The 27,243-nt window shown below is 36.8% G+C and overlaps 4 protein-coding genes across 5 annotated transcripts; 2 read left to right on the top strand and 2 right to left on the bottom strand.

Moving 5' to 3' along the window:
* Positions 1-408: 408 nt before the first annotated feature.
* Positions 409-10,509, bottom strand: scp2b (sterol carrier protein 2b). 2 transcript variants are annotated; one of them, XM_065269153.2, is made up of 5 exons: positions 10,371-10,509; positions 6,619-6,718; positions 5,790-5,919; positions 4,128-4,207; positions 409-2,157 (listed from the first exon to the last, which is right to left on the bottom strand). In XM_065269153.2, exons 1-5 carry the CDS (start codon positions 10,421-10,423, stop codon positions 2,062-2,064), a joined length of 459 nt encoding a protein of 152 aa, XP_065125225.1. In that variant the 5' UTR covers positions 10,424-10,509; the 3' UTR covers positions 409-2,061. The 2 variants fall into 2 exon arrangements, with proteins under 2 accessions (XP_065125225.1, XP_065125226.1); XM_065269154.1 differs by lacking the exon at positions 10,371-10,509 and adding an exon at positions 7,905-8,031.
* gmeb2 (glucocorticoid modulatory element binding protein 2) lies at positions 10,392-16,027 on the top strand. The gene is made up of 9 exons (XM_065269151.1): positions 10,392-10,525; positions 10,611-10,687; positions 11,037-11,176; positions 11,471-11,574; positions 12,546-12,703; positions 12,826-12,897; positions 12,970-13,107; positions 14,727-14,849; positions 15,091-16,027. The coding sequence occupies exons 1-9, from the start codon at positions 10,392-10,394 to the stop codon at positions 15,678-15,680; spliced, it is 1,536 nt and encodes a 511-aa protein (XP_065125223.1). The 3' UTR covers positions 15,681-16,027.
* Positions 16,028-16,828: 801 nt separating this feature from the next.
* pdyn (prodynorphin) lies at positions 16,829-19,703 on the bottom strand. The gene is made up of 3 exons (XM_065269152.2): positions 19,548-19,703; positions 19,219-19,356; positions 16,829-18,096 (listed from the first exon to the last, which is right to left on the bottom strand). The coding sequence occupies exons 1-3, from the start codon at positions 19,659-19,661 to the stop codon at positions 17,488-17,490; spliced, it is 861 nt and encodes a 286-aa protein (XP_065125224.1). The 5' UTR covers positions 19,662-19,703; the 3' UTR covers positions 16,829-17,487.
* Positions 19,704-25,128: 5,425 nt separating this feature from the next.
* On the top strand, positions 25,129-27,237 carry LOC141281361 (E3 SUMO-protein ligase KIAA1586-like). The gene has a single exon (XM_073813054.1). It carries the CDS (start codon positions 25,129-25,131, stop codon positions 27,235-27,237), a length of 2,109 nt encoding a protein of 702 aa, XP_073669155.1.
* The last annotated feature ends 6 nt before the right edge of the window (positions 27,238-27,243 follow it).

Genomic DNA, 27,243 nt, shown 5'->3' with positions numbered 1-27,243 from the left:
GGAGGTTCTCATATGTGCTGAACTAAGAGTTACACTGGATCATCTCACAGGACGAGAAAAAGCACATCAAACAAGAGTTAACAAATAATACTTTCTGAGAAGCCTTAGAAAATATAAAAAAATAATAATATAGGGGCATCTATAGTGGCCTTCATTGACATAACTCACAGTTATAACTCATGGTTTGAGTCTAGTAAGGTTCAAGCTTTTAGCTACCAGTCCAAACCTTTAACCAGTGCACCACTGCTCTCAAACTCATCCAACAAATCATCTCCTGGAAAATTCTGAATGCATTAGACCGAGGAAATACTAAATATACCATAACTCATAAACTTTCTCATCTTACCTCAGCGTCATCTCTCTTGAGGACTTTAAGAGAGAAACTTTAAGAAGAAACTTGAGAGAGACTCACCTTCCATTTAATGCCAAAGATTAAATTTATTTAGTACAAAGAGATTTTAAAATAGTAGGTATTAGTGAGATGCATGACATATACACATGTGTTATTATAATATTGCAAGTACATTTGGTGTTCAAAGTCCTTATTTTTTCCTGCTTTTTCAGATTGCTATATTTTTATTTATTTAATACAAATTTTGTATGCATTGTCATGGATCACAAGATGTTACAGGCCATAACAAAATATATTAAAAGTGTCTTATATAGCTGACAATTATGACTTTCTGTTGTCCAAATTAGTCTAAAAGTGCTGAAAGCGAGAGAGAGAGAGCGCGAATGTTTCTTTGTGTATGACTGACAATTCATTTTTATATTGTCAGCACTATTACTCTACTTTGACAGTTTGACAGTAACATAATTGACCAGATTTTTCAGATACATAAGTTATGTTTTACATAAAATATTAAATTGTTATGGTCTGTAACATCTACAATGAGTACCAAATTATTAAAATATAAAATATTAAAAAATATAACCAATTGAAAAAATGAACCTGCAATTAAATAATCATTCACATGCACACAAAAAGTCCAAAAAGACTCAATGCACAGACAACACACTGCAATAAACATGCAGGATACTTCTAATAAATCTGTATCTGACGTGGGGATGTATAACGATTAATCTATAGCAGATTAAAAGTTTTTGGTTTACATCATATATGTGTGTGAACTGTGTATAATAACTATTTATATATATGTAAACATGCATGTATAATTTTAATTAAAAAATATATATATATATTTAATTTATATATTAAGTATTTGTATTTATTTATATATAATATAAATTAAACATAAATATACAAATGTATATACACATGTAAACATTTCTTAAATATATGCATGCATTTGTGCATGTTTATATATACATCATTATTATACACAGTCTCACACACACACATATATGATGTAAACAAAAACTTTTATTCTGCTATAGATTAATCGCGATTAATCGTTATGCATCCTCTTAATTCTGACGTGTATTTCAAGGTCTGTGCATCAAAGCCAAGTTTGTGTTTGTATTCACAGATCTGTCAGTGCTTTCTTCTGTACATTGAGGTTTCTTCCAAACAACCTGCAGGCACTTTAACATTTTGACCTTTAATACAGTAACAACTGAGCCGTAACACACAGATTTAGACAAACAGTAAGATATGTTGATATGTCAATAAACACACATACAGATGAAAATTATTATGGGGGGCAACTCAATAATATCAAATAGATTTTACTAAGAACAGTATTCATTTCATAGTGTCATTTACAATTTCATGAATTAAAATCATTATTTACTTGCCCTTTACGTCGTTAAACATTTTGTTTTTTTCTTTCCATACAATCACAGTTTGTACTGAAAACACCCAGCAAGCTTTAAAAAGATCAAAAATGTTCCCCCTTTGTGTTGCACAGAGAAAATATAAGCACGCTTGAAAATAATGAGGGCAAATAAATAATGGCAACGGTTAATAACTTTTCATCTAACCTGTTAGAAAAGAGCTGAACACAGCACAGAATCTGACATCTGTATGAGTGCAGCTACACTAATAAGTGCACATGGGGCGGGGCTACACCGGACTCCACCCACACGATGCTCCGCCTCTCACAGCTTGGCTTTGCCAGGTTGCAGCTGTAGGTTTTGGAGTTTCATGGCCAAGCCCATGTTTCCAGTGATCTTGAGTTTGCCCTGCATGAACGCCTGTACAAATAAATGAATGAGACATTATCAGATTTCATTTCTGCAAAAGACATTAGTTCCTCTGTGAAGTATTAGATAAGACATCTTTGGCTTGTCAAAAATATATTGGGGTTCGGACATGACATCAACAACTTGTTGGTTTTTATAAAAAAGGTGCTTGCGGTGATATAAAAAGCACTATTGTTAGTTTATTATGGCACTCTTATCATTTGTGTTGAAGTCAATGTGTTGTAACTTGGGAATAAACTTTAGAAGCAAACAAAAATCATTTTGAGTTTCTTCTGTAGGAAACATCAGGACTGTTCAGGAGACTTGCGTGACCTCCTAAAATACATTTATAAGAAATCTGAAAATCAAGAAAATTCCACTTACTGCTACATCTTTTCAATGTATTGTGCAGATTAATTGGTTTTAAGTATGACTCACAGCCTTCATGTTCATCATATCTAAGTACTCATCTCTCATACAGAGGACAAACTGTACGATTTACTTTTTGACAAGGTGCATATTGTCGAAATAATAACAAGAAAAACTAAAACGTGTGCCGAGTGCTGACAGGAGAAACACTTATGTTTAGGGATGCATAGCGATTAATCGCGATTAATCTATAGCAGAATAAAAGTTTTTGTTTACATCATATATGTGTGTGTGAACTGTGTATAGGAATTATGCATATATAAATATGCACACATGCATGCATACTTTTAAGAAAAAAATATATATTTATATATTATAAGTATTTAGATTTATATATAATATAAATTATACATAAATATACAAATGTATATACACATGTAAACATTTCTTAAATATATGTGTGCATGTGTGTGCATTTATCTATACACAGTTATTATACACAGTTCACACAAATATATGATGTAAACAAAAACTTTTATTCTGCCATAGATTAATCGCGATTAATCGTTATGCAGCCCTACTTATGTTCAATAGTACACTCACGGTACTAACACAACATTAAACATTTTCGAGCAGAAGTTTTCTTAACACCTCCTTTAACAGTCCCACGGAGAGACACCGTGAGGTATCTGCAAAAAACCATACGAGCATCTGTGATGCAAGACCTTTTGAGTTTTGTTTGTCGAGGATTATTCGAGTACTACACAAGTCGATCCTTCAATCAATCATTCAAACTGAAGCACTCAGGTAGAATTAAAATAGTAAAAAACGTTTATGACTTTCCACTTGAAAGTTTCTCAAAATTGTTACCCAGCTGCTCAGATGCAATTTTTTAATAAGAAATTAGTTACGGATTAGATGAGACTCATACGTGACTAAACGTAGCCAGATTTATTATGATTGCCTCGCTAAAATGTGCATAATAGAAAAACACTTTGCTCTTCTTTATGTTTCCAGCTCACTTTCTTGCTCAAATTATTTTGTTTTTGTAAACAAGACGAGCAATAGGTGGTGATTTATTAACAACTTGTATGTTTAGTGCTGCTGTTATGGCACTATTTTAAACTATACTAGTCAACATTTGAAGTGGATCAAAGAAGTCTTCAAAGACAAGAACAGGGACTGTTCAAAATTTTAAAAAATTTTCATGAAAGGTTTTGATCCACTTCAAATGTTGACTAGTGTATATATAAATAAAAAAATAGTAAGGGAAGAAAACAGCAGTAACAAAATGTGCACAATTTTAAAACTGAGCTACTGAAACACTGTCTGTAGTTGCCAAGATTGTTTAAGTTCACATGGGATCTGTCTTGTGTTGAATCCAAACAGGACAGGATGACTAAGAAAAATCAGCCAAAGTCATAATCATATCAACCTGAGATGTGTTGGAATTTTATGAAAAGATTTTTCCAATGATTTTCAAAAGTGTGTACAAGTAAACTGATCTTACTTTTACTGACAAACAAAACAAGACAGATGGAGAAAGTGTAGTAAGGATAGACGACTTATGTCAGTTTCAGACAAATGTTGACATCTGGTTCTTTTGTACTCACAGTCTGAGGATTCATCTTTCCCGTCATGAGCGCCAGCAGGTCAGAGTCAGACATCGTAATATTGCAGTCGGCTTTCTTTTCTAAAAAAAAAGAATAAAAATAATGGAGAACAACTTGTGCATTCGGTTGTGTTACTAATGAAAACCTGGCACACGTAAGGGAGTATGATATCGACCATTAGGGCACAAACACACCACTAACGCTTGCCTTCATTTCTTCTCACCCACACATCAGACACAGAATATTTTTGCTTTGAATCACGCTTACATTATTAAAATGTTGGTCAGGACTACCACAGTAATTGCACAATACAAAAGTAAAACTTATTTTAAACATCGCTGTCACTCGTAGTTAGCCCAGGGATTGTTCTTATACCACATTATTTGTTCTGGGACATGAATGACACCTTACACCATGTGAGTCAATACTTCTGAGCAATTATAACTTGATAGACAAGTAGAAATATCTCTCTTGTAGACTTTATTGTCACTTATTTGTACCAGTTTAATAACTGGGTGGGCCTAGGCTATAACTGCTTTCTTACTGTACCAAAATTTTAACACTCTAGTTAGTACTAAGACATAACTAGATGGTGTGCAAAAGCTATGTTATGAAGACTACAAAAGTGATGTTAAACTAACTTTGTAATTAATTTGATTTGTATATTAATAATACCCATTTGATCTTGTTTTAAAGAGCACCTATTACATTGCTAAAAACAGTGTTAATTTGTGTATTTGCTTGAATACAATGTGTTCACGTGGTTTATGGTAAAAAAACACATTATTTTCTACATACCGTACATTATCAGGGTTCTACACTAACTTGTTTCACTGGTGCGCTTTTTTTCTTAGGTGCACCAGCACAAAAGTTAGGTGCACCCAATTTTTTGATTGCACTGCATTTAACACCGCAGTTTTATATTTATATGACAGAAGTTAATATCAACTTTACAACTATATCAATACAAGCCGAATCTGATCCAGAAAATCCAGATGCCAAGCTGATTGATCAACTTTACCAGTGCGGCTTGAGCAGAACGTAAGGTAAGGATACTAAAACATTAAAACAATGTCTGCATTTGTGATCGTTGAAACGACAAACAATAAGCGCTACTATGAACGACACAATACTTGTGTTTGAATCATGGTTTAAATATGAAAACATCAACTACTTGCAGGCTGTAAGTCAGAAGTGGGCGGAGTTATGATAATGACCGTTGTGTCCACCTCAACAGGCTTAAGAAGTACCTACCTACAATCTTTGTTATCATTGTAGTCCAAGAAAAGATATTTAAGTTTGAGGCGATAACTCACATCATTGTTAATTTGGGATTTGTACCTTTTGCATATCGTTAACATGCACTAATACACACTTACACACCAAAGGAAATATAAAATCGGATTAATCGGATAATAGGTGCTCTTTAAGTAAGACTCTGCTGTTAAATGCTTGTAAAGAGCGTGAGTGTGTTTGTTTTTCATCACATTTAGATTTTCAAGCTTTCATAATGCTGTAACCTTCAACTCCAACAAACCATCTCTACTGCCTTTTTGCTGTGAAACAAACACACCTGAGGCTGAATAACATACTGTACAGTCAGTGAATTGGCAGCTGTCCACCAATCAATAGTTTCCTTATACAAACAGACAGACAGCTCACCCGTTTCATTGTGAACGGAGCCTTTTCCATTCTTCACATCAACGATCCACGTTGCCTCATTCCCACCTGGACCATCTTTAACCTTGAAAGCGAACACGCCTCCGATCTTCTTCACAAACTCTTCTCCATTCTGGACACAAACACATGACAGGGGACGTCAGTTTCTCACCCACAGAAAACCGTTCAACCACAACACCTAAAAACATCATTTACAGTATAACCGTGAAGAGTTTATCAGCATGCATACATTTATTTTAGTCATTTTAGTCATCAACAGAGTAAAATTTCCTGTTCATCATAAAGTTAATATTAAAGTAAGCAGTTAACTTGTTGCTCACTTTTACACAAATCAAACATTCATACAGTCTTGAATCATTTCTTTTGTTCTGCCAAAGTGCTTGCATGCTCACATTATTACATATACATTATATATGATAGCATTAGCATAGGATTTATACCAAGTTAGTAAAGATATGGGGCTCTTTGGAGAAAGGTGCAGATGCATATCATAGAAAGATTAGATTTGGGTTTAATGGCATGGCAAAACAAATAAAAAAACAGGTCTGAAAGCACACTATGGATCACTGCACACCGTACATAACAAAGCTTTACTGTTTCCCTTCCTGTTGTAAGTCACTTTATGTCAAAGCAACGGTTTAATGTCTGAATGCAAATGTAAAATGCAAATTTACTGCTGGATAATAATACATATTCAAATCCTTTTGGCCCTGCACTATTATCCTCTCGGCTTTCACGGGGAGAGACTCCAGAGGTTTCACCAAAACAGCTCATGAATTCAGATAAATTAGGTGAGCTGTACTCCTCGTACCTCTTGCAGTTTTTTATTGATCTCCTGGAAGACGGCGTGAGCTTTGAAGCCCTCTAGACCTGAGGAGGAGCTGGTCAACACCGCCTCGATCTTCTGAGAGCTGGAAATAAAAGACATGTCTATATAAATGATGCATCGCAAACAAATACACATTGATCGATTCTGTCACGCGGTTTATGTGGAAAAACTGACAGAAATGTCATTTTAAGTCCCACAGGATCTGCTCTTGCATGCAGAAATACATGCATTGTCAACAGATATGTTTAAAACAGAAATCTGATTATATTAAGTGAAGCAGCTATTATAGATGTTGCCACAATAACGTATCCAAACATTTGGTGTGACATCTACATGTATATTCTCCTACCTGCTATCATTAACTTACAGAACAGATCTATGATACATATTGAATACTTTTTAAGTTTGGGACATATTTTAAGCACACAAAGATATCCAGACAGACACATGTAATTACTCTGAAGTTTTACACAGAGTGGTCTTTAAAGGAATAGTTCTTTAAAGGAAAAATTAAATTCTGTCATTTTCTCATCCTCATGTTGTTGGAAACCTGTATATCACCATTTAAATCCATAGTAGGAAAACAAATATTTTGCTATTAAGTATTGTGATAAATTATAAAAAAGATACTTTGATAAATGATGGTAAATGATGAGTTGAAGGTACCCACTGAATTCCATCGTATTTGTTTTCCGTACTATGGAAGTCAATGGTTACAATCACCTGTGTGCTTACCATCATTTATCAAAATATCTTTTGTGTTCATTAGTAAAACGAAATTAATACAAGAAATGCATAACTTTAACAAGTTATTTTATATAATAACAGCACAGCCTTTCTGTCCTCCATCTCAAGGTCTCTGTCAAAACAAAAGCAAGGGTGCTTTAAATTCTCCAGCAGAATTTTACATCTGTTCTGTGAAAACTAAAGCATTTGGACAATTTTCTAAAACAAAACCAACACATAATCATTCACATACACATGCATACCTTTTCATTCTTAATGCCACTGTGGAAACACCATTGCAAACCACAAACAATATAATAATAATAATAATAATAATAATAATAATAATAATACATATTTACATATTTTCAGTTTGCAGCTTCTTTGATATTTTATTTACACTGCATCTAATTTATGTAAGGCCCTGGTAGTTTATCAATCAGAAGTAGAAATCTATACACACATTCACACAAATATATATTCTGTTTGAGTTTTGCAGAGAAATCAGACACATAAATCATGCTGTGCATCATCATCCTCACCTTGTCATCTGTTTAACTCGCATTGTTTTTGTATATGAACAGCAGATAGACCCCTGTGCACTTGTCAGACAAACAGCAAATGTTACATTTGTATCCGAACTCTACTTCCGGGTTCTGTGACCATGAGGCAGGCATGCATAATCAAATACCGACTTCGATCCATTTGAAGTTTTTAATCGTGACTTGACGTAATAAAACATTTTAAAGTTTAGCAGTTCATTGCAGCAAAAAAGTGTTAAATATTTATTATATATAAATCACATATGGTACACATAAGATCTAGCGTTAAGATATTTTTAGGCTAATAGGATATAACACACTGTAAAACTTAAGTTAAGCAATTTAAACATGTTTTTCTAAGTTATGTAAACTTATCACAATTCAAAACTTAAAGTAGTAGGTTGAATTGCATCGCAAAACCAAGTTGTTTTAACTTCATGTTGCTTTTTACAGTCCAGAGATCACATTCAGAGACATCTGCTGCCATCCACTGGGCAACTACTGAAGATGAGGAACTAAAGATGATGGAATGAAATAAATGATGGTATGGGGAAAGTTTAGCTTTTATGAAATATGTTGCATACTGTTTTATAAACAATTAAAGCATAGCCTACATGTGTAATGACCAGTGGCTGCCATGCTAAGGTATTTTACTCTTAAAAATGTATAGGATCAATTCTATGCCCTGCTGAAAAAACAGCATAGCAAGACCAGCATTTGTTGTGTTTTGGTGCTGGTTTGCTAGTGAACACCAGCTAAACGAGCACAAAAACCAGCAATAGCACCAGCATCCCATGCTGGTCATACCAGCAAGACCAGCATATGTTGTGTTTTGGTGCTGGTATGCTGGTGACCACCAGCTAAACCAGCATAGACCAGCATAATTCCCACGCTGGTTTGATGCTGTTTTTTTTCAGACACCTTTTGTATATTAAGTTCATTATTCTTTAAACATGTTCAAAAGATTGTTGCAAAATGATAAACTGTTTATCATAGAGATGGCAGTAATATCGACAAGACTCTTAGTAAATATGGCAGTTCCCCACTAAAAAGTCCAGCTAAGACCAGCATAAACTGGTAGCTGGTTTTGACTGGTTTAAGGTGGCAGTATCTGGTTTAAGATGGTCCTCCCAGCCTGGCAAAGTTGGTCAAGCTGGTGGGTCGGCTGGTCTTCCAGCCTGGCCAGCTAAGTTGGTGACCAAAATACAGCTAGACCAGCTTGCTACACTAGCAGTACCAGCTTATGCTGGTCTTAGATAGGGATGTGCAATCCCTACTGAAAAATCCTGCTAAAACCAGCATAAGCTGGTGAGCTGATTTTAGCTGGTCTCCCAGCTTGGTTTTAGGTGGTATTGCTGGTGTAGCAAGCTGGTCTAGCTGTGTTTTGGTCACTTAAGCTGAGCCACCAGCTTTGCCAGGCTGGGAGGACCTGTTTAGAACAGCTACTGTCACCTAAAACCAGTTAAAACCAGTTAAAACCAGCTACCAGCTAGCTTATGCTTTTTTTTCCATTTCGATTAATCCATAGGTCTGAAGAACGAGTACTCGATTAACTGGGGGCGGGGCAATCAAAGAGGCGGGGCGTACATGTCACGGTGAAAATGAAAATATTTTTATTAAAAACACTCATATAAAACTTAATTTTAAAGAAACTATGACAGAACAATGAACACATACTAGATTATTAATTAATTAAATGTTTTTAACAACAGGAACAGCTGCGTGATGAAGTGAAACTTACTGTAAACATCTGTGCACTTCAAATTATACCAGTTTAAATCCATTTAGTCCATGAATTATGGCATACAAATGTTATTCTGGTCCAATAATCTGTACAAAATGATTAAAACCATTTTAATTCCCATGATTGGTCTGTATTGCGTCAGCGGTTGAAAAAGTAACAGTTACCACTTGACAGCTTCTTCCTTGCGTCATTTGTGTCGTCATCAGAGAACATGCGCAGTAGTGCAAATCTGCCCAACGCTTCCGAAACACAAATTTAAACTCTTGCGGGTACAGTTTCGATTTATTTACTTTATCGCTGTATTATTTAAACAGTTTGATTTTTAATTCGCACATTTTGTGTCTGTATAGCTCTTATATTTATTTTTCTAAATTTGTTTCGGTAAAATTTGACGAAACGCTTCATAAATATTACGATTCAATCACATAAGAACAACTTAATGTAATTCATTTAAAACCTTCTCGCATCATAGCCTCACGTCTCTGTGAAAATGTAAGCAGTGTTTAAAATAATCATCGTATTGTTATGTTAAGACATAATTTGGGTATTGACATGATATTTTGTGTGTATTTTGTAAATACTAGAGTTTTTTATATAGAATAGAAACCATGGTTTTACCCATTAGTACTTTTACATTAAAGTTTCATGCAGTCGGAAATTTCAAGACTCACTAACAATGTGATGCTTTTTTTCTACAGTCGTATAATCTGATTGATTGACACCTGTCAGATGCTGCTGATTCCATGGCTTCGACCTCCGAGGTGAACGTCCACATGGAGGAAGTGGTGGTCGTCACAACCCCTGACACCGCTGGTCAGACCTCTTCAACAGATGAGGAGAAAAATATACTGGTGGCTACAGACCTGGAACAGTCTGGGTGAAGATCTCACTGAATATGTGTCTCATGATTTCCCATCATGCACCTCTCTTCCACTGACAGCACTGTGTGTTTTCTTTCATAGGGAACACATTGTGGAGGAGTCTTTGGATTCAGAGGCTGAGTCTAGCAACAACATATCGCTGCCCAAGGACGTCTTGGGTACGTTTCACAGATTCAAGACATTTTAGGGAACTCGAGGATGTGAAATTACCAGCCAGAATTATGATAAATGACTTAATTTCAGTAAACAATTCTTCTGCCATGTAATATAAATCACTCTGTGCGTTGTTTACAAATGCTCGAGTTGTTTAGTGTTCCTTTATATTGGCTATTTTACCAGGACTTCAAACATGGTAAATGCCATCAGATTTTGGAGACAGAACTGTGTGTTTTCCATCAATATTTTAAGATGCACTTCAACTCTGTAATGTATAGCCATTGTTTTATTATCTGATCTGCTAACCAAATAGGTCTATTAGTGTTAGTTTATAGTTTTGTGTATTTACAGAAACAATAAATGTGGTGAAAGTCTCTGAAGATACAGACGTAGACGCAGATATTCTTTACCCGATAACCTGTGGGGATGCCAAAGCCAATCTCATATGGAGGAAGTTTGTATGTCCTGGCATCAACATCAAATGTGTGCAGGTAAATATATATAGAGTCCCACTTATTATAATTGTATGAGCATCATTGCTTTGAATACTTGCTTCTTTTTAGGGTCATGGTATTGTTTTTAAACATTTCTGTGTATTTTTCTATACTGTTTCATATAAACTAAGTATTTAAGCTATTAAGCTGTAAACATTTAGACATAGTTCATATAAGTTGGGTTAGGAATGGCACTGATGTGTCAGCATCAGCATGTGCTTTGTCATATTACTGTTCAGTCTCTGTATAAATGAAAATAACTGTATGTGCATTTTTATTGTTGTGTTCCAGTTAAATGAGCATCTCCTCACTCCAAAGGAGTTTGTGTATCTGGCTGGCAAGTCAACACTGAAGGACTGGAAAAGAGCCATTCGCCTCAATGGGGCCATGTTGAGGTCTGTGACGCTGAGGCTGAGCTGAGAGAAAAAGCTTATAAACAAATAAATAAATATTAACCACAAAACCAATAATTTTTATGCCAAAAATCATTAGGATATAAAGTAAAGGTCATGTTACATGAAGATATTTTGAAAATTTCCTAGTAAAAAACATTTATCATTAGTAATAAGGGTTGCTAAGGACTTTAAAGGTCCCCTATTATGCCCATTTTAACAAGATGTAAAATAAGTCTCAGGTGTGCCCAGAATGTGTCTGTGAACTCTCATCTCAAAATACCCCACAGATCATTTATTATATCATGTCCAAAATGACCCTATTTGGGTGGGAGCAAAAGCGCACTGTTTTGTGTGTGTACCTTTAAATGCAAATGAGCTATTGCTCTTCTCTCCCTTACCAAAAGAGATGTTTTGGTTAAAATAGATCTGATTTTGCAAAAAAGCACATAAAATAGCAGACAATGTCCAACTCACTGAAGGAAGAAACTATGGTAATACAAGACTGTTAGTCAGTGGCTGTGGGTGGGGCTTTATCAGTGTGACATCACATTGCTAAGAGAATCAAACAGCATGTCTATTGAGACTGCTTTGGTTTCATTGGGATTTAAAATAGATTTGTGTCATTGTAGGGTGGTTGTGTTCACACTTATACCCAAACACCTTGTAAAAGTGGATTTTGTATAATAGGTGCCCTTTAAAGGCAATATTCTCAATATGTGGATTTTTTGCACCCTCAAATTCCAGATTTTCAAACAGTTGTATCTTTACCAAATATTGTCCTAACAAACCATACATCAATTTAAAGCTTATTAATTCAGCTTTGAATGTAATGTTTGTCACTTAATATGTTGATAATATCTTCTGATATTATATTTAGCTGTTCCTGAAAATGTAATTCTCCTGAATTGTTAAACTGTTGTACAGTTAAATCTCAAGAGCATCTGCTTCTTATTTAATTGTTTCTTGCGCAGGAAGATTATGGATTCGGGTGATCTTGACTTCTATCAACACTCCAGACTGTGTTCAAACACGTGTCGCAGTACCAAAATTGACATGGTGGGATCACGAGCATCAGTCAGCAGCCAGCAGTCCACAGAGACCGCCCCACCAACCCCTGCTTCAGTCGATGGTAGGAACAATCTGAATCTAAAAATATTTATAATAAGAATTTGTACCTTTGTGTACTGATAAGATTTTATTCATTTAAAGTGTTTAAAGGACATCATAATAATGTTTGTATTGTTACTGCAGTGAATGGATCCTCAGTAACATTTTCCAACGACGCCAGTGAGGATACCACAGAATGGGTCACGGCTTTAGGAGGTGAGAAAAACCTTTATGGTTAAAAGTTTTGAGGGTTTTTAAAAATGTCTTTGTTTTTTTCTTCTATGTCAGAGGACACCATGATGTTCTGGAGAGGGCTGAAGGATGCTGGGTTATTGGAGGAAGTCATGGAGAACCTACAGAATGATATCCAGGAGATCTTCAAAAGCCTGGAGGAAAGTATCCAAGAGCCTCCTCTCCAGGTTAAAGGTCAGATATACACCACTAAACCTGTTCACAAAATTTGCCCATATCTGTTTGTTGTTACATTTTATTGAAATAGTAAAGTTATAAAAGAAAAAAAAACAACGGCAACCAAAATCAAAAAATTTGGTACATTTGTAGTCGGATCCTTTTTGGTCATTGTCCCCTCCAACTCATATAAACATACGTTTAATTTTTTTCCTTCAAAGCATATTTCTAATTGGCTTGTTAAAGCTGCAATGCATAACTTTTGCCTTTTTATCATCATCTTGGTTTGAAACATAAAAGTGCAGTTATTTGCAGAGTAATCTTCTGTATGTGCGGTGTCTTTGCCTCAATCCCCCGTGCGGATGAATCTGATGTCTGAGATCAGAGCGAATCTGTCATTATACATCAACATGACAGAAGTACATCCTAAAAGTCATATATCTGAAACAATGTCATCTGAACAAGTGATATATCATAAATCATGTTGCTGATGTCTAATCTGTTCAGATAAAAAAGTCATCTCTGCTTCAGTATTTAATTCCTTCAGAAGTTAAAAAAACCCTGCAGATTTGAACTCATGTTACGTTTCCTACAGTTTTCCCACAGTTTGAGTTTTCATTATTTTAACAAAAGATGATTTGTCAGATATAAGGAAGTATTAATTTGACATGTTTGCATGATATTCCTTTAAAGATTGTCGCTTAAAACTTTACAAATGAAACGCTGCCATCTAGTTGAAAAGTTTAAAGGTGCCAAAGAATGCATGTTAATAATCTGTTAAATTGTTTTCTGATATCTACATAGAAGGTTTGTGGCTTTATTAATTGCAAAAATAATCCAGAAACTGTTTTACAGTTTACCTAGAATAAAAAGGTCTATTATTACCTCATTTAAAAGGTCATGAATAATAAGGAGCTGCTCTGTTCTGATTGGCTGTTTCTCCTTCAGTAGCTCTGTGTGTGTGTGTAAACAGATCTTATGTTTGAGTCTGTATCACATTTTGAGGAATAATCAATTGTTTGGAGATTGTTAATGGACGTTTCTGAGTGATAAGTTTGTGTTTTTTTCAGTATGGACCTGCAAAACGTAACAGTAACGTCAATAGTAGAACTTTAGCTTAAACGTTAGCATATAGCATTAACTAGCATATAGTGCTAACTCAACAGTCACAACTTTGTTTTTAGCATTGTAACAAAATTGTATTTACTTTCATGTGCAATTTAATGATGGGGCCGTACATCTGGTTGGTGTTATATTGAGACTGGTCTGTTTTTCAGCGGTCTTTTGCATGCATGACCGAAACAATCACGTTTGATGCTCACGATATGTCATCACCATGTACACAACTCTTATTATTCATCTGTGCCTACATAAATACAGTTTTACATTTTATGGCACCTTTAAAACTCTAAGCAATCTCCAGCATGTGATATATTAGCTGGGCCCTCTTCTTTCAGTTTACTGACGTGATGTTATCACACAAAAAGTTAATATAAATGTATATTTCCCGCGAAATTCAACCAAGCAAATTATAAATCATTATTATAAGCCTACCATTGTGAATTGAGGTAAGGAGACACAGATTTTTATGTTCTGTAGTTTCGTCTGTTCATGATATTGTTTGTATTTGTCAACAGATGCCGCTTTGCTCAACAATATAGTTCAGAACTTTGGCATGTTGGATTTGGTGAAGAAAGTTCTTGCCAGTCACAAAAGCCAGATGGACCGCTGCAGAGAGCAGTACACGCGCAGTTTAGTGGGTCAGTATCTGTTGTGTGTTTGGTGTATGTGTACCTGAATGTCTTTATATTATGTATGGTAGCAACAGAGAGATTCTCTTTATGTTTAATATTATAATAATATTTTAAAATCTGCAGGACATTACCACAAAATGAACCTTGAATAAATCCAGTCTTATATTACTCTCCAGCAGTTTATTTTATAATAGCTGATCAATTTTACATTTAAACTGATAAATAAACTTGCCGTTTGCATTTATAGCCCTAGAACAGCAGTGTGACGAGCATCGCAAGCGTGCCAAAGAACTAAAGAGCAAATCGCAACACCTCAACAGCGTCCTCATGACATTGACCCCCGTAACTTCACCCCCCTCATCCAAGCGCCCCCGTCTGACCCGTGCCGTCTCAGGTCCCGCCACCGTGGCCCCCACAACCACCCAGCCCATTACACAGCATTTCACACTGCCCATCACTCAGCTCGCCGGCATCCCATTGGACAAAGTGCTGTCGGGCCCGGCTCAGTCTCCCCTGATTGGCGGATATACGGTGTTGACGTCCCCCGGTGGAGCCGAACTTCAGCCCGATGGATCTAATGTAACGGTACCAGAGGGGTCACAAAGACCCACTCTCGTCAAAGTAGTCAGTCCGCTTCAGCTGGTCACATTGCCCACGGTGGGAACTGGAGCCACAGTGCAGAATCTGACAGCACCAGTAGGGGGAGCCACAGGCCATACTGTAGTAGCAATGCCTGTTACCACAGTTAGTACTACGAATACTGCCACTATCACTGAATTTGAACCACAGGCAGAACAAACTGCAGAACAGAGCGATAACCAGAAGGAGAACGAGTAAATATTGTCCTGCAAAGTTATGTTACGCAAAGCCACCAGCTTTTAGCACTTGTTTTTTGAGATTGATGCACATGCTCTGTCAGGGAGAAATTTTCACTTTTGCAAAACAACTGGCATGATATTATATGAAGTGAAACTCTATTGTTGCATTGCATTTGATTTATTAATAATTGCAGTTTAACTGCTGTGTAATGAAACTCAGGCAGAGTTTCTGAAAAGCAGCACTGAAGTTATTCAAATGTTTATGATTGTATTGCTTGACCGCTTTCTTTATCGTTTGTATTTGCAATGTAAACTCCTTTGGATGTAAATCTCACTCTATTTATACTAAAAGGAAGTGTTGTAACATTTTCTTTGTCATTTTTACATCTTTCTATCATCTAGTTAAACTCATTTGTTATTGAAATGCAAACGTCATGGGTTCGATTCCTAAGGAACACACACAGATTAAAAGAGAAACGTATAGCTTGAATGCACTTAAGTCGTTTTGGATAAAAGCATCTTTAAAATGCATAAATGTGATTTATTTGAACAGTTATTGACATTGAGAGCATTTGATAAACATTCAAAATAAAAGTAATCAATTGCTAGTTACTAATTAAAACTTTAATCATGTAATTGGGTTGGTGATCAAATTACTCTCTCAAATAAGTATTTAATCATTATTACTAATTACTTTCTAGATCATATTTAGTAAATGATACAAAGATATGCTTGAAACGGCTTAAATAAATCACATAAAAGTACATCAATTATTCTGGTCACACCAATTTTCACTATTAACTACTTTTGCCTCAATATACTTCTATTAATAGTTAGTAAAATAGTTTTTAAGTTTAAGTATTGAGCAGGATTAATGATGTATAGTAAGATTTTGCAGAATCAGGCATTAATATGTGCTTTCTAAGTACTAATAAACAGCCAATATCCCTGTAATATTAATGCTAATAACCAACTTACTTGTAAGAATCAGAAACGACACTACCATTTTGTTACCATTAGTATTCATATTAATTAACCAAAGTATTTAAAGTGAGAATGATGCATAAAAAATCATGCATTTTAACCTTATACTTTAAATTTTGATGTTAAATCCACTATTGCATTTACACAGTATTTACTTCAGTTACATCAGCAGTAACCGTAATTAAATAGTAATCCCTTACTTTACTTTTTAAGAAAAAAGTAATTAAATTACAGTAACTAATTACTTATTAACTTATACCCAACACTGAAAATATATCATACTTTAACCGAAAGTATTGAATCCAGGCTTTGATAGAAATAATCGTGCCGCGTGGTTTTGACCAAAAGGTGGTGCTGTTTATCTAATAAATACTCTGCACATTAAGATTGATGTCCAGTTTCTGACATGTGCCGAAAGATCTTAGTTTAGTTAGAGAATAATCTTTATAAAGTCCCCAGAATAAAGCATCTTCTAAAATTGATCTATTCCCTCAAATATTGCTAGGTGGGAAAGTTTTTTTTTAACACTGAGACGAAAGTCACACAAAACATTTTCCTCATACAAGTTTAGCAGGTAAAGTTCTTGCCCTTTATTTGTCATTTTGATCAAGCATTGTCTGCAATATATATATTGTTTGCGTACAATCGTTAACGGGAAACAATAAGTGGTTGCGGTCAGTGAGACGTCATCAGTGAGTGATTGACAAGATGATTGACAGCTGCGGCTTCCGGAAGTCAGCAGCAGCCAGTTTGAGTGAGTACGACGTAGGCTACTCGATACATATGAGATAAATAAAAAACTAGAATGCATTGAAATGAGTTCAAATAGAAATGAAACAGCCCTATAAACCGTAGTCCTCGTACGATGAGGGCTCTTCGTCGGAACGCACAGATATTTTAAAATGACGACGTAGAAATCCGCCGTATCGCTTCTGGTTGTCCCACCTCAACTTCGGGCGGATTCTTCGCATAAAACCGCCGTATCGTTTCTGCAGCACCTGTCGGGTCGCGTCGTCCATCGGCGCGCTTCTTTTCGGGCCAAATTTACGAAGAAACCCCCCGTAGCGTTTAACTTCGTTTAAAGGGAGGTCGTTGTCGTAAAGTCCCGTTTCGTTTTCCGACGCGATGTCTTCTCCCTCCTCGTCTTCCGTGACGTCGCGTTCTCCTAGTTTCGAGAGGGATTCTCCGTATTTCTTCGCGAACAGTCCTTTCAACACGGCGTTTTCTTTCCATGGCGAGGCGAATAATTTATTTTTATTCTTATCGATCCGCTTAATGAATCCTCCGTATCTTTTGACCAGATTGGATGCCGCGGGCTCCTCCGCGCTTCGCTCTCCGTCTGCTTCTAGGCTGAGGTCCGATAATTCATCTGAGAGCTTCTGTAAAATCTTCTCGCATCTGTCGAGTGTACTGGAGGAAGAAACTGCTCCTTCACACTCCAAGGTGCACGTCTGCAAAGAAAACAGTAGTTTAAGCATATAACTTAAGAGTTCAAAAACCAAAAAGGATTTTAGTAAAAAACCTGCTGCTCCCCCAAACCAGATCTAGGGTAATTTTGGGACACTTTCGTAATGTCATCACAATGTTAAAAAGTTTACCAATTGACCTAAATTCAACAGTTTAAACTTTAGAACTGATTGTGTGATTAATTTTACATCTATGCATCATCCAAAGCAGTGCATTTACAATATGGGATCTAAAGCAATTCTCTACAACATGGACACTGACAAACTAACTAACTAACTGACAAATGCTTTCCAAAGCACAAAGGGATTTCGCTTTTGCTCTTAAAAAACAATAATAATAATAACCCATATTGATTTCACATCAAGAACGCTTCTCTACACTCTTTAAATAAATAAACGTTCATAAAACGCTCTCTCTCGTGCAATACATTTGTTTCAAAAGGTTTTTTGTTATGCAAAAAGGGTTCTTCGGAATAAATGAATCAAGAAATGAATGTTTCAAAACTAAAATGTGAACACAAATGCTGGCAACACTTTATAATGTTCTTTATTTTTAAGAGTGTAACTCAAGATCCTTACACAGAGAAAATGCGTATTGGTCAGAAAGGGGTTAACTGCCTGTTGAAGCAGGTGCAAACTATTAAAGAATCTTAACGCTTGCCAAAAATAATAGCATATAAGTTTAGTAATGGAAGGACATTTCAGACATTTGTCAGTGTAAATAATAAGAACGCTCATTCTAAACGATGGCGCTTTTTAACCGCGCGCTCTCCGTGGTGCTGAAAGCTCTTTGTGTTTACTCATGACCAATATACACAATCATTTTCTTCTAAACTCGTTTCCATGAAACTTATCCCAAGCGTGTATAAATACTTTATAATTTGATTTTGTCTAGTCATTTTACTTTTGCAATTTCATCTGTTTAAAACAGTGGCTGAACACACTGTAAATCCGCGTGTACAAATATCTATATGTCTGTTTGAATGAAGATGATTTGTGGATCAACTTCTGTAACCAGTTCTAGCCATGATAGTCATGGATGCTGGACTGGCGTGAAGAATAAAGAAAGAAAGAAAGAAATGATGAAGAGGATTAAGAGTGTTTTACCAAGCGATTGACTGCAGGGTCCAGGTCGGAGATCTGTTGCGCGCATCGCAGGCATTGCGCTGTGCAGTCTGCCTGAATCAAGGTGGGCAAGCTTAACATCAACACCAACACATACAACTCCATCATCTGCACTAAATCCTAAAATACAAGGGAAGAATACATACATAAAAGCAATGTAAGTATGATTTACCCATACAGGATAATTTTCAATTTTTTACTTCCTAAACATTGTATTAACTACTCAAGTGTCTTCTTTATGCCGTTTTGGACATGTTTGAGAGTCTAAATACAGTGCATACAATCGTTTATTCCATATATCAGAATATTACCTTGTTGAAACAGAGATTCTTGTTCTGTTCTCCAAGCGTCAAGGCAAACACTTGGGGAAACTGGTCAAAACTTCTTTGTTTTTCTGTCCTTTGATAGAAACACTGTGTATCCATCCACGGTTTGCTCTTATTTCAACACTATCCACTCTCTATTCTTTTATTCATGCAGCCCACGCAGTTATATGAAAGAACCCTTATCTGACCAATGGGAAGAGAAACACAGATGACTGATAGACTGATTAATCCCACCCATGCGATGCTGGTGCCATACAAGACCAAGAAAAACGAGGTTTCAGTTTCATCCTTTATCTGTCATTTATTTACGTCACAATAATTTAATAGTAATGTGAAAAGAGATCCAACAAAAACTATTGTAAAGTACTTGGAGACGTGACGGTTCACCGCGTCTCTTTAAGAAGAGAGAACAGAGTCAGGGTTTTTATTCAACTATAAACAGCAAGAAAAATGTAATAAAACACCAGAAATAACGAAAAACAATTAATGTAGAACTTAAAACATGTAGTAAGCACTTCGTTGTTGTGTTGTAGGCTATATGAATATTGGGATTTGGTGTGCGCAAATGTCTAGCCTAATCGTAAAATAGCCTATGGCGCATCGACAACAAAGTTTATAGAAATTATGGTTATAGCTCTCTCATATAGAATTACATGTTAACAAAAACACGATTTGCAGGAATGTTTGCCAGCGGCGCAACCATGTTAAAGTTGTAGGTAAGTTTGCGTTTTACGCATTGTAAAATCCAAAGTGAAGCAATGCATTAGAGCCGCTTCTTCGCTGTCATGGCAACACGCGTCTTTATTCCTTCAACCTTGTTGGCGCATCACCGCGACCTTGTCGTATAAAGACGGCGAAGCTCACGGAAATATGTCCGGGTTAAACTTCACATCAAAAGCAAATAAAAAATTGAAAAATGCATAAATAAAATAAAAAGTATTTTGTGATATATTTCTGTAAATTTTTTACTGAATAATGCTAACCTTTTTTTTAAGCAACATTTAAAGAAAGCATGTGTAAGATAAGTATATACCTGATGTGGTCTAAATCATATAATATGGGGATTATGTGCATAAAATAATGTATGAGCAAATGAGGAAAATCACTAGGGCTACCTTGCAAGCCAAGAACTAAAATAACTAATTTAATATTATCCAAAGATGCTAAAAAACCCTTAATGCTGGTTTAGTTAATCTAAAAAAGCATGAGGTTATACTAGGACACAATGGTAGCCTAGTAGCTTATGAATCATGTAGGGTTTAAAACTACAAACTTCCCCTTTAGCCCAGATCCAGCCGGCTACCCCACCTGCAAATCATCTTGGTAAGAATGAACACTTTTTGATATGGCAGTACAGTGGGAGTCACTGTTGTCATTGATGTTCAATAAATAAATGTCAGTTTCTAAGCAACCTCACCTGAGAGTATAATGTGTGTAAGTCTCTCGAGCTCATTTGGACACGATGATCCTCCCCAAAGAAAAAAACTATTAATTCCAGTCGTCACGCAGGACGCACAGATTGATCTCCAATCGTCCCGAGAGAACTTCAGTGACGTGCGGGAAACAAAAATTACATTTAAATCTATATGTTTTAGCAAGCTGTACAGAAAGACAAATCACCTGAGAAACAGTGCTTGCACCTACAGTAAATGTAACTATTTTAAAAAGAAGTCAAACTAATTCTACTATTTAATAGACTGCTGTGAAGCAAAACGTGAAACAATAAAACAGCACAAATATGAAAGGCATGCCAAGCCTTCGAATTTAACCTTCAGAGATTAATGAAAATAAAATTGCAACGTTTAAAGCATTTGATAACATCCCTGATATGAAATGCCAATCCGGATACCAACCGGAAATTTTTTAGAATATACCTCTGTCCTGATAACAAAATTTGGCCATGCAAAGCGTTATTATAAAGCTGACCATTCTCTGAATTAATGTTGTTTGTCCATGTTGAGGCGTTTATCCAACAGCTAAAAAACCATGATATTGGTATTTAAGTTTGAAGGACTAAAAAGGACCTACTTAAAAACCAACATTTATGCATTTGACTTCAATTTTAAAACTTATAGTCAACATCTCCATGTGACAACTAGCCCCATAGCTTGTAAGAATAGATATTTGGTAATATTAAAACACATACTGAAGCATTATGTGTAATATATCCCCTAATTAAACTATTAATCAATTGCATTCTTTCACACACAGTACACTGGATAAGTGGATCCAGACAGATCCGTGTTGCGTACCCGTCCTCCACTCTGTTGTGACGAGTAAGTGCTTAATAAATCATTAAGCCAATCCTGAGTCCTGTTCAAACACAATACTCCATTTTCCATGCGGTCCCATCAGTGAGCTCTGTTTTATATACTTTACTCTTCCACCATCAGTGTTTATACTTCCTAGTAACCTGGAGACAAAAGTATGTCAATCCTGAGTCATTACAAATGAAAACATCCTCTTTAACATCAAGGGTTGACCTATGGGATCCTTTTAAATGTTAGTGTAAAGGAAATGTAAGCAGTGCTCACATAAACAACATCAGTATGACATGCATTGCTACAAAAGCAACTCCAAAACCTAAGTTACCTGGAAAATCCCAGAATGAAATGTAAATCAATCAAGATATCATTTCAAAGATATGGTGGAAGAAACACAATTTTGGATAAGCAGTAGACAGCAAGGTAGCTCACAGACCAATTACATTTATTCGTTTTGCACACTTTTATCCTTACAATGCTAAAAAAATGAATGCATTTAAAAGGAATCATTTCCTAAAGCCCAGGTGCGACCTTCTCGCTCACAGGTAAGGCAGCATGATGTTTTAAAATCACAGAGTCCCTGACGTACAAAGGAAAGAGGAGATACATTTAGCACGTTTAGATAAATAGCACCTGAACTTTCTCCTGCGTGTGGTGTGAATGTAACCATAGCAGCAGAGACAATTGTGTTGTTGCCATAAATAATTACTGTGGGAGTTGCAACTTTTAACTTCTCATTACTTCCCATAACCCCCCGACACGTCGACCGAATTGAGAAGTCTGAAGCAGCGCATGAAACAGGTGTTTTTCACGGCTTGGTAAATAGATAGCACCGTGTGACGTACTGCAGTAGATAAATTCATTTCTTTCAAGAGATGCTGTACGTGAAACAGCTGTAGTCCTTTAACAAAGAATCTAAAAAGATTTGTGCAAGACATTACAGTAATTAAGACCCAAAATGAGCCATTCAGAAACATTAAATGTTCGGGTTTTGCAAGAAAGATGAAATCGAATCTGATAATGAAATCCAAACCATTACAATTGCAGCACTTGCTGACGTGCACAGACACAGAAGTTACAGTTTATCCAAAGTAACCACCATTGCATGCATTTTGTATTTTATCAGTAAGTGCATTTCCATGACAACATTTTCGTAATAGAAATGCGTAATGTTGTTTAAAATGCATACTTTTTTCTTAAGCTGTTCGTGAGATAAAAATGAAATGGATGTCAAAGATCCCAGATTTATCAAAGCTGATACAATCACAGAGAACTTAATAAATTCTTAATAGTTTGTTATGCTTTGCAAGGTTTGATCCTTAAAAATTGTATACGGTGAAACTAAACAGATTCTGTAGAGCTCAGATCATCAGGGTTTAACGTTATACACAAAAGTCGTTCCATCTTAGTCACTTGTGATGCTTGAGTTTCTTAGTGAAGGTCATTTTCTACTGTACTAATACCCAATGTGAAAATAAGAGCTATTCAGATGATTTTTCTCTGAATCACGACACAGATCTTGTTGATGTTTTTCTAAATTAAATTGTTCATTGAAGCGTTTGATTGAAGATTTACTTTAAGACATTATAGTTGAAGGAGTTTGCACACAATCTGTAAATTCTTTCTTTATTTTAATCATGAGCTCTTTGCGTCAGAGATGCCACATGTTCAGATGAGAGTCTATGCTGCCCCTCCAAATCTTTTAATGATGCTTTGACAGCGTGTCATGCTAAATCACATTGGTAGATCATTCTGAGTGGTAAACAAGTTGTCGTCATGTGGTAGTAACTTACTGTACATTTAATTGTATGTTATTTACTGAAAACAGTTGTTCAAAGTTAAATGAACATTAAACATTAACAAGCCTTTATCTTCACAGAATAAAACGATAAAATAACAGCCTCATGCAAACCAAAATCTGAAGGAAATAAACGTTGATGAGGATTTCTTTTTCTCAGAATGCTTTGCACTAGGCTGTTATTTTATAGTTTAATTCTGTAAAGACAAGCCCTGCGTCCAGTGGCGGATTTAGCAAATTGGGGGCCTAAGGCGAAGGTATGTATGGGGCCCCCTATCCGATCTTTAAAAGAGAATGAAATATTTTTTTTAATCCAAAATGAAGATGGGAAGCAGAGAGCACACAAGTGTAGCACTTCACAAAGTAATAGTCATGATGGAACCCAATAGAGAATAAATCAATGGGGCAAAAAAAAGCCATTGACAGTAAATGAGGGAGAAAACATTCAAATCGGATGCTGCACAACAAGCCAATGTTGTTACCAGGGTGCGATTTGCCGGGGGGGATGCGTGGGATTTCCCCCTTTCTGGTCAATGTATCCCTGCCTCTGCTTAATTATTTTTATCCCCGGTGGGGATAAATTTATCCCCCTCTCAAAGTGATCAGTGCTACTACACTAGTGGCGGGACGGATCACAAAACTTATCAAGAATCCGTGGTTTGATTAAAGTAAGTTTTATTTTAAAATACGCTACTTTGGCTTGCTCTGATATAGATGCCGCGCAGCCTTTCTGTATTCACCACTCTGCGAGACTTGCTCAATATCTGATTGGTTACACACCCGCTTACACCTCACGAGTAATATCCTATCAGCACTTGCGAGATGGTTGTGGAGCTGTCAGCTGTGTGTCGAAACGAAGGAAAGCAGCATGCATATTCACCAGCATATTATAAAGCATATTAATAAAGCGGGAATAAACATCACAATCTGATTATCTGTTTATGATGACAAGCAGAGTTAGTGTCCCATTCACACCACACAAAATGGCCGAAGTCACATATATGATAAACGCCAATGAGGCGAGGCGCGGGCGCGTCCAGTTTGCGCAAATGAGGCAAATTGACTAACACATAATGCATCTGTCTTTTCTATCATTTCACTGTAGCTCAGCATCGCGGTGTAAAGTTAACGTTATTACTTTAAAAGCAGCAGTAAAACTGTTTCTACTGTTATAGTTTAACTTTGCAATCAATCCGTGTGAACTGTCACTTCGATAGAACAATAAAATCCGAAATGGACCACACCCACTGTCATCGCCAGCCTTCTGATAGATGACGTTGCGGCTAATTTATCTGATCCTGTCCATTTCGATCCATGTACAGCTTTTCAGAATGTCACCAAGTACAAATGTTTATATAATATATATGATTTCAGCGCGAAAACTCTAGCTAGCTAGCTGGGAACAATGAAAAGGGTTCAGAGCAGTATATCATCGTATTTCACAGGAGGGCCATCACAAAAAAATCCTAAAACTGCAAATGAGAATGTTACTACTACAGGTAGGATGGACAGCAACTCACAACCTCAGCAGAACTCACAGTCCCATGTTGACTCAAATGAACAAGGACCATACAACCCAGACTTACAAGCTAATGATTCGGTTTCTGGGGTTGTTGGAGGTTGCATTGAGCCAGGGCGCTTTGCTAAATGGAGAGAGGGTCGAGAGTGGCTTGCTGTCACCACAGATGGATCAGTTCAATGTTCAGCTTGTTCTGACATTAGAGATTTAGGCCCATATACACAAGAGAGGCTTCACATTGACTCTGCATTTATTAATGGCATAAAAGCAAAGTCTGCAAAAAAATTAAATGACAAAATAAGCAGACATGGAAAGTGTCAGTCCCACATCAAATGCATAGAAATTTTGCAGAGAAGACGCGAGACAGCAATTGAAAAGGCAGTAGATAACAGTGCAGCTCTGTGGAGAAAACACAATGAGAAGACTTTAAAAGTAACTGAGAACTGCATACGTACAGCCTATATGATCTGCCAAAACAACCTCTCATTCAAAATCCAGCCACAGCTGGTGGAACTGCAACAACTGAATGGTGTAAACCTGGGATATATGCTGCATTCTGACAAGGCTTGTCGTAATATGCTCATGTTTATTGGAGAAAAAATGAGAACTCAGCTAGTGGACTTTATTAAAAACTCATCTGATAAGTTAAGTATTCTCATTGATGAGAGCACAACGGTGTCAAACAAAACATGCCTAATCATCTACATTAGGATTCCCTATGAAGGTGAGGTCTGCAACTTCTTCCTTCAACTTGTTGAGCTGCAGTCATGCACTGGATCGGCTATCTGTGATACCCTGCTCCAAAGCCTTTATACACGGGGCATCTCTGAAGACATGTTGCGCACCTGGCTTATTGGCTTTGCAACAGATGGGGCCGCTGCTATGATGGGCAGATACAGGGGAGCAGCCACACTCCTACGTGAGAAGATCAACCCTAACCTGACCGTCATTCACTGTATGAACCACAAGTTAGAACTTGCTGTCCATGATGCTGTAAAACACATTACAGAGGCGAGCCATTTTCAGATGTTCATTGACTCTCTGTATTCATTTTTCTCTCAAAGCCCAAAACATATGAGAGAGTTTGAGTCTGCAGCTTCCGATCTGGGCATGCACGCTCGCAGAATAGGAAGAGTATTTGATGTGCGCTGGCTGTCCTCATCCTGCACGTCTGTGACGGCTCTCTGGCAAAGCTATCCAGCCTTGGTCAAACTCTTTGGAGTGTTGATGGAAGACAAATCCAGATCTTCTGTGGAAAGAGCCAAATGTCAGGGCATTCATGGTAAAATGACAGAGTGGCTTTTTTTGGTGGAGATGGCGTTGGTAAAAGATGCACTGGAAACCCTGCAAGCCTTGTCCCTGTTTCTGCAGAGGAGAGATGCCACAGCTGTCAGTGCCAGTGCTGAGGTGGATGTTGCACTGAGAACACTGAGGTCTATGCGGCAAGCAGATGGTGTAAACGCAAGAGGCCTGAAGGAAGAATTTGAAAGTTTACACTCGTTCAAGGGAGTGAATGTGTCTCAGCCAAGTGATAGTGATCATCGGAAGGCAGAGGTCTTTCGTGAAAGACTGTTTGTTTCTCTGGCCGACAACATTGAGCGCAGGCTGGATGACAACGGAATTATTTCTGATGCAGCCGTTCTAAATCCGTCAAATTGGCCATCTGATGAAGACGAGCGCATCCTTTATGGAGACAACAAACTTCTCACCATTCGGAAGACTCTCGCTGTTGAGGCTGCAACCAGTACCATACTCCTCAAGGAATTCCACCAATTCAAATGTCATGGCACCACAGGAGACAATCTGCGCAAAGTGCTCATCACTGTCTCCACACTCCCAGTGTCAACAGCTGAGTGTGAAAGGGGATTCAGCGCCATGAACCGTATTCTCACAGATGAAAGAAACCGAATAAATGTGTCCACACTGAACAACCTACTGTTCATTTCCATAAATGGGCCAGAGGTTGCCTACTTTCCTGCCCGGAGATTTGCAGAAATGTGGATAAAAGAGGGACGGCATGCTGCAGATGACGCTCCCACAGGAAAGCAGAAAAAGACCACAGAAGTCCATCATCAAGGCAGACTGTTTTCCTAGTATGAT

Source organism: Paramisgurnus dabryanus, chromosome 21 (genome assembly GCF_030506205.2).
Source record: "Paramisgurnus dabryanus chromosome 21, PD_genome_1.1, whole genome shotgun sequence".
Classification (NCBI taxonomy): domain Eukaryota; kingdom Metazoa; phylum Chordata; class Actinopteri; order Cypriniformes; family Cobitidae; genus Paramisgurnus; species Paramisgurnus dabryanus.
This window is presented reverse-complemented; position numbering and strand designations above follow the sequence as displayed.